The sequence below is a fragment of the Danio aesculapii genome, chromosome 15 (assembly GCF_903798145.1).
Source record: "Danio aesculapii chromosome 15, fDanAes4.1, whole genome shotgun sequence".
NCBI lineage: Eukaryota > Metazoa > Chordata > Actinopteri > Cypriniformes > Danionidae > Danio > Danio aesculapii.
Genome location: NC_079449.1, coordinates 19,655,991 through 19,673,198, shown reverse-complemented (window position 1 = coordinate 19,673,198; position 17,208 = coordinate 19,655,991). Strand labels below are relative to the sequence as shown.

Here is a 17,208-nt window from a genome sequence, read left to right as displayed (position 1 = left end):
AAGCACAGAACAGATTCACATTTAAGAGCAAGGAGCGTCACCTATTGGTTCGGCGGGATGATTTGCTCATAGGGAGGATCGGCTCTTTAATGTGTATTGCCACTCTTCGTAGAAATATGGGAAAATACCTTTACGAAATGATAGCAGGATACAATTGTGAAACGTGAGAATCCTGGGATGCATGCTTCACACATGCACTCATCAGTACCGGTGTCTATTTTTTTTTTTTGTAGTCTTCAGTAGTTTATTTTTTTTCTGACTGTAAAACAGCAACCCAGTTCAGTCTTTACACGGTGGACAAACTGAGCAGTGCAAACACAATTCAAAGCACATGTTCTAGCTTTGCATACACTGTATTGCATGCTCTCTGTACACAGTATATATGGGCTGTGCATAGGTGTAAAAACAAAGCAAACTTCAGCCATTACATTTACTGTTTAGTTTAATCACATTTAGCCATTACATAAAATTTGCCCATTACATATTCTAAATAAAAGCATCTTAACACACAGAAAGTAAAAGTAACTATAGATAAGATGCATGTGTAATGTAGGTAAAGGCTGAATGTAGTGTGTGTTTTTCAGGGCCATGAGAAGAGCTTAGATCAGACGGCTCCACCCCAGACGCCAGTGCCAGGTAAAGCCGTGGCTCCTGATTGGTCCATGTGCCTGGTGCCATCCACAGTAGGCAGTGTTCCTCTCACAGCTTAATCACTCGATAATCATGGAAGAGCTGCTCTCAATTTGGCTCGTTTTCTAATATCATTGAAAAATGGCCAACAGCCCCCTTAAACCTTGTTTGTGATCGATTTCAAAACATAAAATTTGGTGCTTGTTTCCAGGGATTAAACGTATATATTTGTATTCATCTTGTTTGATCAGAAGGAAAGTTCAGAGTTGATTTGTTTATGGTGTAATCTCTTGTTTGTGTATGTTTTGGATGCAGTCAGCAGAGCTGGCAGGCCTCAGTTTGCTGGTCAGTTTCAGATGTCCACACCTGAAATTAGGTCTCCTGAGCTGCTGACTTTTGACCCAGAGCGCATCAGTGCTTGGCTTGGCCAGACGCATCAAGTGTGCACTAAAGCCGTCCAGACGGAGCATGATCCACAGGTACACTTTATTTAGTGTTGTGACACAGTTTGAATGTGTTTGTCACAGCCCAAGAATGTTGTCTTGGACCTTGTGATTAGCGAGGGCCTCACTAATGTCCTCTGTTATGCACTAATGGTCTGATGATTGAGGTCAAGAAAGATTGAAGATTTTTTTTTTTAAAGCACAAAAGAGAAGCATCTCAAAGAATGCTGGAAGAAATGCATGACTGTTTCCACATAAAATTATTATTTTTTTTTTAAGTTTCTTTTTTTTGTTTTATTTTTTAACATTATTAATAAATATTTCTTGAGTACCAAATCATGGATCATAAGAAATGGTTCCCATGGGTCTTGGAATTTCAAAAATAGCTTGTCATTTTAAAAACCTCTATTCAATTCGTTTAAAGTCAGAGTTTATTATTAATTTTATTTAAATTTTTTTTATTTTATAATTTTATTTCATTTTTTAAAATAATTTTCATTTATTTAATTTATTTTTTTTCTTTTATAATTTTTAAAAATATTTTTAATGAGTTTTTTTGTCTTATAATTTATAATTAAATTTTATTGAAATTATTTATTTTAATTATTTTTTTCTTTTATAATTTTATTATTATTATTATTTATTTTTTTTTTTTTATTATTATTATTTTAAATTTTATGGTTATTATTATTATTATTATTATTATTATTATTTTTTATTTTTTTATTTTTTATTTTTTTTATTTATTTTATTCATTTTATATTTTATATGATTTATAATTTATTTTAAAATTTTATTTTATTTTAGTCCAGGTCATGGAATGGCAGGGATGTTTGTTGTAAAAATAAAAGTAATGAAATTTTTTTTTGTCATCTTATTGTTGTTGCTAAATTAAAATATAGCAAATTAGGTTGCAAGCTAATTACTTAAATTTTGACCAAAAATAAATAAATAAATAAATAATATATATATATATATATATATATATATATATATATATATATATATATATATATATATATATATATATATATATATATATATATATATATATATATATATATATATATATATATATATTTATTTATATATTTATTTATTTATTTATTTATTTATTTTGCCTCTGCAACCGGTATGTAGTCACGTATGTAAAGTCTTAGAAAGTCATTATTGTACATTTTAAATAATGATTTTTAACACCAATCCAACTTTCAATCCGTGTTGTATTAATGTTATAATATAATCGAGAAGATTCGCAAGACCTTTGAAAATAAGGCAATTCAATATAACGTCTAGTTCTGATTTTCTTCAGGCTTTAGCACAGTGTCCTTAACAGGTGTCACATGAAAACACGCATTAAAAATATATATATACATTATTATTTTATTTTTTTTGTGCTCAACGTCAGTGAAAGTCAGGGAATTTGACATTTGAGAACCCTGAGGGATTCTCAAGTTTTAAGTAATAATGTGGCCGATTCAGCTTTAAATCTCAAAAATGAATACAATTTTGCAATGGATTAATACAGAAAACAGACTATTACTGTTTTTATAATATTTCAGATCAAATAATTGCAGGATTGTTGACTTACATACTTTTTTGTAACAATATTTTGAGCAGTAGTGTTTAAAAACGTTTAATCTGCTCTGAGTAATGATGCTCATTATAAGTCTGTCAAAAAAACGTGATGGCTCTCGTGGATTGCGTTTGACAGTAGTTTAATGTCAATGTTATTGATTTTCTTTTTCTTTTTGAGGGGGGATTCAGTGTCACTTATTTAGAGGCAATAAATGGCCAGCTGCCTGCTGTCGCCCGTGTGTTTAAAATAAATTACAGCTCATAAAATTGGTCATCTAGATTTTCGAATGGATTCAGTTGGCTTTAGAAGCCATTAATTATGAATAATTATATGAAATCATTGAACTTTTCATCAATGGCACAGCCACAGACTCTTAATAAATGATGTCAAGATGGGTGTTGGAAAATACATTTTTCTTGTCATGTGCACATGTGAACATAGTTGAAGCTAACGGTGTTTAATCAGTAACCACTATTGTATAGAAGCATACATGCACTTTTGTTTTGTTTTTTTTTCTTAAATTTGCAAGCATTTAGTTTGGCCAGTATAAACAGAAAGCTTATGGCTTGCCTTTTTTATGAGAAGCACATTTGGAAAAAAATATGCAGCTCTATTCACAAAATGTCAGTTTTGTTTTTTGAACTAAAACTGGCACCTTATAGCTGATGCTTTCAGTTCAGATGGATCTCTAATGCAGTATTACAGGCTGTCAATATACTTTAAAATAGGGATTGTCCAAATAATAGCCATCAATTAGTTTTCTACAAATGTGAGTGGCCTGAGCTTTTTTCCACAGTGCATTTCCTTTTTCTCTCACATATACCCCTTACTTTTGTGCATCCCTGCCTAAATGAATAGATTATCCATGGTACAATACAATTTACAATACAAACAGGTTTTTGTTTTTGTTCTGTAAACTTGCGTACTGAACTAGTGGTTTTTACTAGGGATGCACCGAAATGAAAATTCTGGGCTGAAAAACTAAACCAAAAATGCTTTGAGAGTTATTTATTACTTTATTAAATACTATAAAGTAATTTTGTTTAATAATTATTTACTCAAATTATATAGATTAAAAAAAAATTCTCAAGCCTGTAAAATAACCACATTTTATGAGAGTAAAGGAGTAGTGCTGCATCATATTACCAGCATTGCCATAACAGCACAACGGAATTATTGCAAGCAGCAGAATCAAATATATTACATAAAAATGTCGTGTTCGCGTGTTTGAGATTTTGCTTTTCTGGTAAGGATGTGCAGATAAGTACATCTGAGTGGAATATTGAGCCATTTTGAACTCTGACCATGGGGTATGCACATGCTAGGGCTTTTCAGTGCGCCTCACTGCTCTTGCACTTTGGTCGAAGCAGCCCAAGCCATTTAAATGAGGGTTTCATAGCGCAGTGCTTTCTGTGTTCGGTGTGAAAACCACTTCACTCTGTGCAGTGACTAGCTTGAGGGAAAGTGCAACCAGCGATTTGAACTTTGCTAGGCAGCGCACCACTATGCTATTATCTAATGCTATTTTTGGCTGCTGAAAATTGGATGAATCCTCTGATTTAACCACTGCATGAGTGGAACTTAATTTGACACCTAGGTTGTTTTTATATCTTAATTTGTCATCGTATATGGTAAAAAATAAACATAATATTATATATTATGTTATCATATTATATTAAATTGCAAAAACAAATAAGTTTGTTGTTTTTTTTCATCGCTCATTTCTACTCTGTATGGTTCAGTCATCTTCATAACTCCATAACAATTTTGTTCTAGATAAGATTTCAGTTTCTTCACTTTACGATCAGTGCTGCAGTCCTAAATTAGTTCTTTCTGTAATTACGCATATAGAAATCTTCCCCAAATCTAACACAACAATCGAAATCTGTGCACATTATAACAATCTCCACTCTGTTATGATCATCGTCTTCATAGATGCCACATTGACTTGAAGACCCATCAATGTGCCATTCATAAATCATCATCGTATTTATAAACATGGCTGTGAGCGAAAGCTTAATTTAGAGGCAATATAAAAATATATTTTTAGCAGTGCTGCTAATTAATCCATCTCAATGATTCTGCACCATCTTGATTCTTGACTTAAAACTATAAAGCTCAACTATCAAGTCTGAAGGAGGGGGACAGACGTTGTTTTTTTGTCTGGGAAAGAGAATCCTCTTCTCTGATGCGGAGGCTGATTTCCCTGCCTTGAAAAAACCTCCACGAGCGAGAGAGGCCATTTCCATTTCAAAGAGCCTCTTGTAATTTCTCAGCGCTCATGGCTAATTGGCAGCTTTACAGGGATGGGAAAAAGACTCGCCGCTCTAACAGCCTCTTTAATGGCTGCCGTAATTGTGGGCACAAACATAGTGGGGAACTGGCACCGCAAAAGGGCCAAGAGCGCCCGTGTAATGTCACGCGAAAAAAGGTGGACGCGGATCTGCCGGTCCCATTAAAGGACTCAAAGAACGAGAGCGAGCACAAAAAACACAGAAGCCCCCTTGAACCTTATTAGTTAATGGAGCCCCGTCTCTTTCGATTTACAAGCGCCTTTTTGTAGCATAGCGAAGCTGTCACATGTAGTGAGAACTGTGCCGTCCTAGCTTTTGGCAATCTAAAGTGTTTGTTGCTTCTGTGAATCTTTATAGCCTCGCTCCAGTTTTTCATCTCTACCATCCGGAAAAGAAGACAAGGAGGAGGAGGGTTTTGAGTACCAGGAGAACGTGCATCATCCCCCGAGACCCACGTGCGCCAACCTTCACCCGTCCCAGTCATGTGACCTCCAGCATCACTTTCAGCAGCGTCACCAAGACCCACAGGTACATTATTGACAAGTTCGTCCCCCTCACAAAATGCATTTTTGAGATCACCTGGGGTTTAAAGCTGGGTCTGTTAATGTGTAGCGAATGCATGATTTTTATGATGCTGCATTTTACACCTCTCGACACACCCAGCACATAATTGCGCTTGTAATGTGCACCAGTGCCAAAGAGCTGGTAAACAATAGAGTCCCTGCAGGGCTTTGTTAATCTCAAGCTATTATCGTCTTGTTCTTTTCTGTCACTAGAGGCAGCAGGAGAGGCTTTGTCTCCCCGACTCATTGGAGGACAACAGCCGTACAAAGTTGAGTCGGTGAGAAATGGTTTTCCTACAGTATGCGGAAGATATTTTGATTTACTGTGCTTGGCATTAGTTATATTTTCAGGTTGACGAATAAACGTTTCACTGGCATTCAAAAGTTTGGGGTTAGTACTTTTTGAAAAATGTATAAAGATAATCAGTAAAGAGGCATGAAATTGATCAAAAGTTGCTTTAAAGGGATAGTTCAGCCAAAACTGAAAAGGATGTCACTTTTTTTTTTTTTTTTTTTACTTGTCTGAGTTTCTTCTGTTAAAGAGAAATGATATTGTGGAGAAAGCTGCAAACCAGTAACCATTGACTTCCATTTATTTTCCTACTGTGGATGTCAATGGTTACAGGTTTTCAGCTCTCTTCACAATATGTTTTTTGTGTTCAACAGAATAAAGAAACTCAAAGCTTTGGAACCACTTGAGGAAATGTTAATAATAAGTGATAGTAAGATAATAGTAAGTTTAACTAGTGCCTTAAAAGTCATTATAAATGCCTTTATTATTATTATTATTATTATCATTATTATTATTTGTCTGTTTAAACGAATTTCTTTAGAATATTCCATTTAATTAGATTTAATTCGTCTTAATCTCCATTGCAAAAAGCGCTATAGAAATTGTGTCAAAACTAGGGTTGCACGGTTTACCGGTACAATGGTAGTATCGTGATACTATGGGTCCAAAAATACTGGCAGTGCCACTGTGGTTTGTAAACGATAGTATCGCCATCAACGCTCTATCTACAGTACATGTCAATATCACTATAAAGTGCCTTTAAGACACCAGAATTAAAAAAAAAGTTTGATATTTTTGATTTAACCACATAGTAATGTGTATAATAAATATGAATTATAGCACAAGTTAATGTTGGTCAGCTCCAGCCCTTTTTATAAATAAACTGCAAGCAGAAAAACAGTAAACAAACCTCAAATTGTGTCTTAAACAAATTCATAGTAATATAAATATATTTTCATTGCAATGTGATTATAAAATGTCTATTTTTATAAAGGTAATGTGTCCCTTTACCAACCCAACTTTTTAGATTATTGAAAAAGTCTATTTATAATAATGGACAAAACATTTATTTCCCAATAAAATATGGAATTGTTGCAAGTTCTTTTCAAAATAAAACAAAACCCAACATCTAAAATATTTTGTCAAACTTTCAAACAGTATTAACTGTTTATTGATTAGCAAAAAATTTTTATTGATTAGCTAAAAATCGTGTTTTTATTTTTTTTTATTTTTTACATTTTTATTAGGTTTATAAATAAATAATTTGTTTATTAAAGCTAGCATTTATTCAACACATTTTGTACCTGCAGCTGGTAAAGTGATGTGCAAATATTACTTTTTTCAGTAATAAGGGATTTATGAATTAAATTCAAGTAGGCCTATTATGACATTTTAAAATAGTATTTTTGACAATTTTTATTATTTTATAGATTTGAGTTATGAATTACAGTATCACGATACTTCAGCTGGTATAGTATCGTAGCATGAATTAACAGTATCGCGACAACCCTAGTCAAAACAGCTTTACATCAATGAGTGAAATAGAATATTTCAGATTATTGAACATTCCATTCATCAAAGATTCATTAAGAACTTTTTGTGGTTACACAAAAATATTAAGCAGCGCACCTTTATTTTTATACCATTGTTGATCAAAATAACATATTCCAATAATTTCTGAAGGATCATGTTTAATTAAAGACAGAAATAATGATGCTCGAATTTCAGCTTTTACTCACAGGAATAATTAACATTTTAACCTGTTTAAATAGAACTGGTTTACTCTGTAGTTTTGATCAATACGATGCATGTTGGTGAGCACAAGACATATTTAAAAATTGTACCAGCTCCAAACTTTCAGTGTTCGTGAGATTGCCTTTCTGTTAATGTTGTAACTTGTAGCAATGCAAATATTCACTATGGAAATCTAGAGGGACTGTTCACTCAACTTGTCATAATTTACTTATTCTCATGGCAGTTAAAAGCTAAAACCTGCCTTAACTCTTCACCAACACCCAATGTTTTTTCCCCTCACCCCCTCAAATCTCTTTGGTACAACATTTATTGTACGCAACATTCTTAGTTACCCTTGAGCCAATGATTTGGTCTCTGTCCAAAGAAAGGTTTGGGTCTGTTAGACTGCAAAAATGCAATGAGAATCATTTAACAAAGTGAAGTCATGTGCTTCCTTGAGCAGTGAGGCCAATTTTGTGAAAGAAATCAATTTAAATGGACTTAAACATGAAGCAAGGAGGCAGATATTAGGTTTGAGTGTTTAAATCTTTATTAAAGTCATTTTTTGCATCAGCACTGTTCACAGTAGAGTTTATTTAAGGACAACCGTGGATTTTAGACATTTTACTGCAGTTTTTGACGCATACCAAACTTAGTGAAGTATGTTGTTTCTGCACTACTAGTGTCACAGAGCTGAATTACAGAGATAAAGCATAATTTCAAACAATATTTGTAAACCCCTTTATTCCAACCAGACCTATTTTTAAAAAGGGAGTTTACTCGCCCTGAGTGGTCATGGATTCTTTTTTCTGTCCAACACAACGATGTATATTTTTTAAGAATGTTACTATCACCCATTGAAATCCATATTAGGAAAATAAATACTATGGAACTCTGTGGTTTCCAACATTCTTCAAAATATCTTCTTTTGTGTTCAACAGAAGTAAGAAACTCAAACAGGTTTGGAACAACAGATCAGCATCTCAAATGAAATCTACCAACATTTATCCTCATTTTACCCTGCTTTCTGTTTTTGCATATTTTTGCAAGTCTTAATCTTCATATGAATCAATTAATTTTCCTATTTAATGCATCAGTCATGGTGTCACGCCAGCTAAACACCCTCTGGCTCAGCCTGCAGTAGCCACACCCCAAACTCTTGTTATTGGTCTAGCTGAAATGTGATTGGCAGATTTGAGCAGATCACATCCAATGTCCAAGGTATTATATCTTCACACTTTTAGAGATCAGTCAATCCATGAATTCCCTACTTTTAGTAGTCAAAGGACTATAATCGAGTTAAGCTAATTCATTTTAAAAGCAAGCTTATAGCAAGACTGGAGTTCACTATCCTGCAGTGTTTAGAGCCGATCCTAATTAAACACAGCTCAACTAGTTAAGCAAGGCCTTCAGGATTACTAGACACTGTTGGAGCAAGCTGGAGCTCAACTCTGCAGATGTGGGATTGGACAACCTGATATATACATACTGCTAAACCCTTTTTAGCTATTTGCTTATGGTTAAGAATGTTTGTTTATTTATTTATTTATTTATTTTATTATATATCTGTGCAGCGGTATACTATTAGTGAACATCATGTGATTATTTTTTTTACATTTTTTTAATTTAATTACTTTTTTTGATTTATAATGCACATGTGATGCTTTTCAAAAAGGGAATAGTAGTTGGAAACCAGGGGTGCGTTTCCCAAACAACGACATAACCAGTGGCTGAACTGTCATAGTACGATGCATCATTTGAGAAATGAATGATGTAATGACCAGTTACCCCAAAAACCGTAGTTTCTCTGTCGCAGATCCATCATTTGAACCATGTTAGTTATAAAGTAAAACCTCCATAATGACGCTCTAGACGGGGCGGAGTAACAAAAGAGAAAATGACCATCATTTTTTGTATAAAAAATTTAAGTTTTATACACACACGCACTTTAAAAAAATCCAATATTACTTTTAGTAAAAACATGCTCTCGTTTTCTATATTAACTTAAATATATGTAAATGGCACATATATGTTTCCATTACAAATATTATTGAGAATATTCAATATTCTATGCTAAAACATAAAACTACTTGGTACACTCTAATCTCATATATAAATCCTATAAATTGTTTATGGTTGTAATTTACAGTAGGCTATTTATTAAGAAAAATAGTAATAATAATAATGGTAATTATTATTATTATCATCATTATTATTATTATTTTATTATTATTATTATTAAGTAGGATATTGTTCATTTATTTATTTTTATTAAATTTTTTTTTTTGAAAAGTCTACTTTTACAACTGTGACTCATTCAAACCACTGCAGAAATGTTCTAACCACTCATATGTTCTAACTACTATAAGTTAAAAGCATTAACGTATGCTATATACTTTTGTTTTCACAAGCTTTGGAGACGTAATGAAAATTCCTCATTTAAATAATAGTCACTTACAGCTTTCGTCATGAGCCACGGCTGCGTTCAAAATGTCATCAATGTTTTCGAAGTGCATTACAAAGGGAGCGCAATTGTAAACATGACGATCGCTAAAACTAAACTGTAAAAATGTATGACTGAGAATAGAACACAACCAGGAACTATGCTTTAAATACAGCTCTAGTGGTGTAGTTGCAAGCGTTCAAGTTTGCGATGCAGATTGCAATTGTTCGTTGGTACGACACATTAGGGAAACATTAAATTGATGAACTATGTTTGTAACAACGGAACTTAATTGCTTTGGTAATCTCTCTCTAATTTCACTTAAAGGGATAGTTCACCTAAAAATGAAATCATTTTACCAGGGTATCTGCTGGCTCTTAAAGTCTTAAATTTCAAAAACTAAATGTAAAGTCTTAAATTCACTGAAATATTGTGTTGTAGGTCTTAAATCATTTTAAACGGGTCTTAATTTAGCTTTTTTCAAGTAAAGCTACTCAGTCGGGCTAACATCATCCAATGACCAACAGTCCATCTAAATAAAACCTTGTTTTTTATATTTAGGTTTAAATTTCAAAGAGATATTCACAGCTGTTGTGAATACAACAACGTCCCCATTCAGTTCTTTAATCAGGGAAAGAAAACTAAAACCAATTACATGATTCCTCAGGGCCATTAGAAAGAATTGTTAGTATTTAACCCTGTGTAAGCCTTAAATTTCGTTCTTTCTGGTATTAAAAGGGTCTTAAAATTTGACTTGATGAAACCTGGAGAAACGCTGATTTACTCAGTCTTCACTTGTTCCAAACCTGTCTGAGTTTAGTTCTATATTGAAGAATGTGGGGAAAACAGCAGTTAATATTCATAGTATTTTTGTTCCTACTACAGATGTCAATGGCTGTTTTTATTCCAACATTCTTCAAAATATCTTATTTTGTGTAAAAGAATGTTTAGCACCATTTGAGTGTGAGTAAAATGGTGGGGAAATTTACATGACTTTTGATATTTACCATAGCAGAGAACTATAATAACTTATGTTAATGTCAAAAATGCCCGTTTATCATGATCTATTTCTGTTTCCAGTGACCTGTGTCAACCGAAGGCCTCTACGGGAAGCTTATGGTCATCAAGAATCGTGAGGTTTAAGGGCTTTGGAAAGGCCTCAGTGCCACTGCTTATTCTCCTATTTGCCGTCCTGCTGGCTGTGGTGATCTGGTTTCTCCTCTCGCCCCACGAAACCCCATGCCATCAGTCCAACACCCTGACCCGCTCATTTCACCTGGCCTTACATTACAATGGACCTCCTCCAACCTGAGGACGGCATTACAGTAAGATTTTAGAAAGTAAAACAAACGAGAGAGATGTAGGATAGGAAATTGAGAAAAGCATGTCTCCTGAAGATGGACAGTTCTGCTTTATTTGACTTTGACCTTAAGGCCTTGTCCGCTACATTAAATTATGGTTGGGCTCAAAGCCTATGAGTGCAAACCAAAGTAACAAGTGCACTTAATTCTGCTCAGATAGTCATTTTCTCACAGTGTCAGAGTAAATCGTATAGAATTGAACGAATCTGACAGCTTTGGAAAGCATCGCTATTTAAAACCGCCTTGTCACGCATGTTTACTTTGATGTTAAGATATTTGTTGGCTAACCAAATATTGTTGTTTTGGAGGGATATTAATAATAATGTAAAAAAAGTAGATATTATGATTGAATATATGTTTGTGCTATAGTATTTGCTTTAAAATGTAAAAAAAAAGAAAATCTTGCTGGACATTTTGTAGCTTTCAACTAATTATTTTTTACTTAGAAAATCATTGAACATTTCAACCCGTCACAAAATGTATTATTTGAAGAACCACTGAATTGTACACCGTAATCACTACATTTTTTTTAAAAAGGGGGGGGCATTCTGCACTGTATTTAATTTTTGCGTCAGTCCAAATGAAGAAGACACCCAATCAAGCTTTAAAGCAAGTCCTTGTGACCATCAAGGAACCGTTTTTGCACTGTTATCTGTTTTTATATGGCTTCTAAAATAAAAGAGATGAGAGAGAACAAGTTTGTTGGCTGTGGATGTGGCTGATATTGGAATGCGTGTTGAAGCAATTCGCCGTGTGATTCTCATTCAGTTAGGGAGGGGGGAGAATCGGTCAGCGTCTTTCTCTGCGTATCTGGTTTGGTGGACATGCTGAAAGAGGGTTTTGTGCTGCTGCCAGAGGAGGACACTCAAAAAGATTATGAAAGAATGTTTCAAATTCAATTAGCGCACAAATGATCTTTGCTGGAAACGTCTACAGATGGCCTTTCAACCCCCAAAACCATCCATTCAGAGCTCAACTACAGTCAACACTGACGAGAATGAAGTGTGCATGGGTAAGCAAGCCTGCCTTTCTTTTGATCATGGGTTTATTTGCTTGGCAAGAGCAAAAAAAAAAAAAAAAACACAATCCAATTGAACCTTATACTTCTGCAAGCCCATGAAGTCAGAGTAAATAAACTCTGGTATCCACCTGAGGAGGATGTGAACAAATGGAGGATTTCTGCAATAAAATCTTTAGAGGAAATGGCCTTTTTAGAGGCATTGAAGGTCAGTGTTGCCGTTACAGTATTAGGAATTACTAATATAAAGTGTTGATTTGGTTGCTATGAAACATGGCTATTTAATCAAATATGCATATCAATTTATCTGGGCTACATAACTCGCATGATCTTAAACTAAATGCTACTTTTTTTTTGTAATGAGTGCAAATGCATTTTAATTTTGCCTTCTGACTCAATTTTGTGCTTTTAGATGCTGCATCGCAAATTGACAGGGCAGAAGATGTGTATCAGAAAATGAAAAAAATGTGAGCTGGACAACCTGACTCTGATTAGGGAGCATCGCAAACTCAGTTTTGCGACGGTTACTGTGGATTAATGTGATGCCACTGACCACAACAAGCCTCGTCTGTGTCAGGAGAACTGCCACGCTTCGGAACAGACAGCATTTTGTTTGCGTACTATTCAGCTGAAATCTGGCTGAACTAATCTTAAAGGCCCAGCCTTTTGCATTCCTCTGTGTTTCAGAGTGTCAGTAACAGCATTAACATTTACAATCCTGTAAACACGGTTTAATTACATTTTCCTCTTTAATTTTTTACTAAATAAAATTTAAAATGTGTAAATATCCTTTCTAATTTTAGCTGTTGTCAAAGGATAGATAGATTGATTGAGGTATTGATAAATAGATAGATGGAGAGAGAAAGAGAGAGAGAGATGGGTAGATAGATAGATAGATGGATAGATGGATAGATGGATAGAGTTTGATAGATGGATAGAGAGAGATGGATATAGATGGAGGGATGTATAGAGAGAGAGGAAGGGATGGACGGAGAGATGAATGAACCGATAGATAGTGATAGACGTATACAGTAGATAGATAGATGGAAAGATGGATGGATGGAGAGAGAGAGAGTTTGATGGATGGATAGAGAGATAGATATAGATGGATGGATAGGGAGAGCTGGATGTATAGAGAGAGATGGATAGAGATGAATGGATGGAGAGGTGGATGGAGGGATGGATAGAGAGAGTGGAAGGGATGGACAGAGAGATGAATAGACAGACAGATAGATAGTGATAGATGTGGATGGATGAAGATAGATAGATGGATAGATGGATAGATAGATGGATAGATGGATGGATGGATAGAGTTTGATAGATGGATAGAGAGAGATGGACAAAGATGGATGGATAGATGGAGGGATGTATAGAGAGAGAGGAAGGGATGGACGGAGAGATGAATGAACAGATAGATAGTGATAGACGTATACAGTAGATAGATAGATGGAAAGATGGATGGATGGAGAGAGAGAGAGTTAGATGGATGGATAGAGAGATAGATATAGATGGATGGATAGGGAGAGCTGGATGTATAGAGAGAGATGGATAGAGATGAATGGATGGAGAGGTGGATGGAGGGATGGATAGAGAGAGTGGAAGGGATGGACAGAGAGATGAATAGACAGACAGATAGATAGTGATAGATGTTGATGGATGAATAGAGAGAGATGGATAAATAGATATAGATAGATTGATAGAGAGAGATGGATAGAGATTGGTGGATGGAGAGATAGATATAGATGGATGGATAGGGAGAGTTGGATGTATAGAGAGAGATGGATGGAGAGGTGGATGGAGGGATGGATAGAGAGAGTGGAAGGGATGGACAAAGAGATGAATAGACAGATAGATAGTGATAGATGTGAATGGATGGAGAAAGAGAGATGGATAGATAGATATAGATGGATGGATAGGGAGAGTTGGATGGATAGAGAGAGATGGATAGAGATGAATGGATGGAGAGGTGGATGGATAGATGGAGGGATGGATGGAGAGATAGATATAGATGGATGGATAAGGAGAGTTGGATGTATAGAGATAAATGGATGGAGAGGTGGATGGAGGGATGGATAGAGAGTGGAAGGGATGGACGGAGAGATGAATAAACAGATAGTGATAGATGTGGATGGATAGAGAGAGAGATAGATATAGATGGATGGATAGGGAGAGTTGGATGGATAGAGAGAGGTGGATAGAGATGAATGGATGGAGAGGTGGAAGGATAGATGGAGGGATGGATAGAGAGTGGAAGGGATGGACGGAGAGATAGATAGAAAAATTAAGAACAGCCAAAATACTAAAGAACATAGTTTTGGTTTTCCTTTTGAAATGGCCAGTTTAATATGTCAATAATCTTTAACAGATAAACATTAGTGTGGCTCGTTTATTCATCACCTTTGGCATCGCAGCTGTGAATCCCACACATTTCATCCTCTGCATAAGGTGCACAAGTCCATGTCCATCAGGCAAACCAAAGCCTCCTCGATCAATACTAAAATGAATGATTAAACCTGTTGTTTTCTGCGTCCTGCCAACAGAAGTGGGCAAAAGCACTCAAGTGTCTTAATGAGATAGCATGGAGTTAATCGACAGGATGGGGCACCATTGGCTGGGCCACACAGCAGGGCCACAGACGTGATTGAGATTGACAGGCTGTGTGCTAATAAAGAGATTACATGGAAATCCGTCCGAAGCCAGCACTTCAGGACAGCCGCGCATTTGCAGATCTAGAACAGCTGCACCTCAAAGGTTGGCCATGCGTGAAGATAACGTTACGTTTATAGGCCGTAACAGACACATTAACCAATCAGCACATTACAATTAAAGGTCAGCGAACACTACAGCTAGTCTGAGTTGTTCACTGGGGCACTGGGACAAATGATCAGATTTTTTTGTAAATTGACAAATATCTTAAATGAGTTGCTGATGGGGACAAATATGTGATCGTAAAACTAATACCGTGACTCAGATAATCATAATTTAAAGGGAAAGTTCGCAAAGAAATTAGCATTTTGTTTTTTTCTTAAACTTATGTTGTTCCAAATTGTGTGACTGACTGACTGACTATGGTGGAAAACAAGATATTTTGAAGAAAGTTTTGACTTGTACATTGGAAGTCTGTGGGATCCTGATGTTTGAACATTTCTATTAACATTTGTAAGTCACAATAGTTTGAAATGATGAAAATTATTGTGACTTTAGGAACACATCATGAAAAATGAAAACAATAACAACAAAAAAAGCAGGGACTTAAGCCACGGTCACACTAGAGTTTGAGCTTGCAAAGTTCTGTCATACGCAAGCGGCAACCTCCCACTCTCCCTCATGAAGCCAATACGGAAGTAACTGAAACTGCAATTCATCGACTGGCCTTTAGGGGCTGGCTCCAGGAACTTCAGATGTTCACCTACTGCAATGCTAAACTGGCCAATTTTACAGCTGATAAAAACATGTTTACAGCCTGGTACAAAAGATGGTTTTGGTGCATATAGCTAATATTACCCATCATGACAACTGTGAGGGGGTGAGTTTTTTTTTTTTATAACTCATCCATTTCGTTCATATTAAGCTTTATTAAATCTGCATAATTAAGGGTGTGGTCACTTGAGTGACAGCTAGGTCTCGCTGGTCACCGATCTCAGCTGATTCCGGCTGATTAGCTGCTGAGCTCAGCATATAAATCGTATTTTTGTTTTGTTTTATGTGGCTTTACACAGTCAATTGCTTCTTGGAATTATTTCCTACAATTATCAGATAATATGGCATGCTGTGTGCACTTAATTGTGCTCGCAAACTATTCATGTGGCCTCCATTTCCCGGGTGAGTGAAATTATATACTTGTATATCATATCTATAAATGTATTAGATTTATTTAGCATAATTTATCATTTATATTTTTCTTTAGAACTTGAATGAACTCCAGAATCTGACAGATTAATTAGCTGTAGGCTCTAGAACAGTCATCTGAAACGTCGTACAGTTTTATGCCTGTAACACAAACAGTAACAAAACGGTAAACTCCATGTAAATCAACAAAGAAATATACCCTACGTTCTGAATGATCTATTAAATCTGAGAAGATTTTTTAAAAACCTCTAAGGAACAGGAGAGGATCACACTGAACTTCACACATAAGTCTTTATCCGAGATTAAGGATTGTTATGTACATACATGTCAACCCTTCTGTGAATCTTTTCCGTGCTTTCGTTTTATTTAGACAAGAAACACTTTGAAATAAATATAAAAAAAGGTGGGATTCCATTCCTTTCCATTACAGTCACCGTGGTCCCTCTTACACAATCCTCAAAACAGTCAGTTCCTGTAGCGGTGCGTGAATGTCAGATTGTTATCCTTTTATTTTAATATCCCAATGTTGACTGGTATGTGGTAACTTCATTGACACGTTTTATGAAAGTCACAAAAGTCTTGTAATAACTAACAGTAACACTCCAGATTTTTTAAAAATGAGTATTTTAAGTGTTCTATAAAGGATTAAATGCAGCAAAGCTTATAAAGTAACTGGTTCAAAGAGTTTTAATGCGCTCCTAGTGGTCCTGTTCTTTGTTCACAAACAGCTTCATACCAATAATTTAGTGGCGACGTTACAGCTTCTAATCCTGGAAAACAGCCAGGACTGATTTACTGCAATTTCTGAAAAGGCCTGTTCACACATGGTCTCTTTGCAGTCATTTACCAGTAATAGTGTATGTGAAAGAGGCTATTATGATCAAAAGTCATTTCTGAACGTTCACCGAAAGTTCAAAGGGTTCAGTTTTATAAATGTTTCCAAACATTCAGTGAACATTTTGATTTCTTCGCTTTGCACACATTATGGAAGCGTTACTTTTG

At 35.2% G+C, this 17,208-nt stretch overlaps 1 protein-coding gene across 1 annotated transcript in view; it reads left to right on the top strand.

The window, feature by feature from the left end:
* Positions 1-12,036, top strand: part of si:ch211-137a8.2 (uncharacterized protein LOC777613 homolog) — a 50,694-nt gene extending 38,658 nt beyond the window's left edge. The window contains 5 exon segments of the mRNA XM_056473583.1: positions 585-636; positions 946-1,109; positions 5,304-5,474; positions 5,723-5,787; positions 11,059-12,036. Of these exon segments, the coding sequence (XP_056329558.1) occupies positions 585-636; positions 946-1,109; positions 5,304-5,474; positions 5,723-5,787; positions 11,059-11,290 (684 nt within the window). The 3' untranslated portion in view covers positions 11,291-12,036.
* The last annotated feature ends 5,172 nt before the right edge of the window (positions 12,037-17,208 follow it).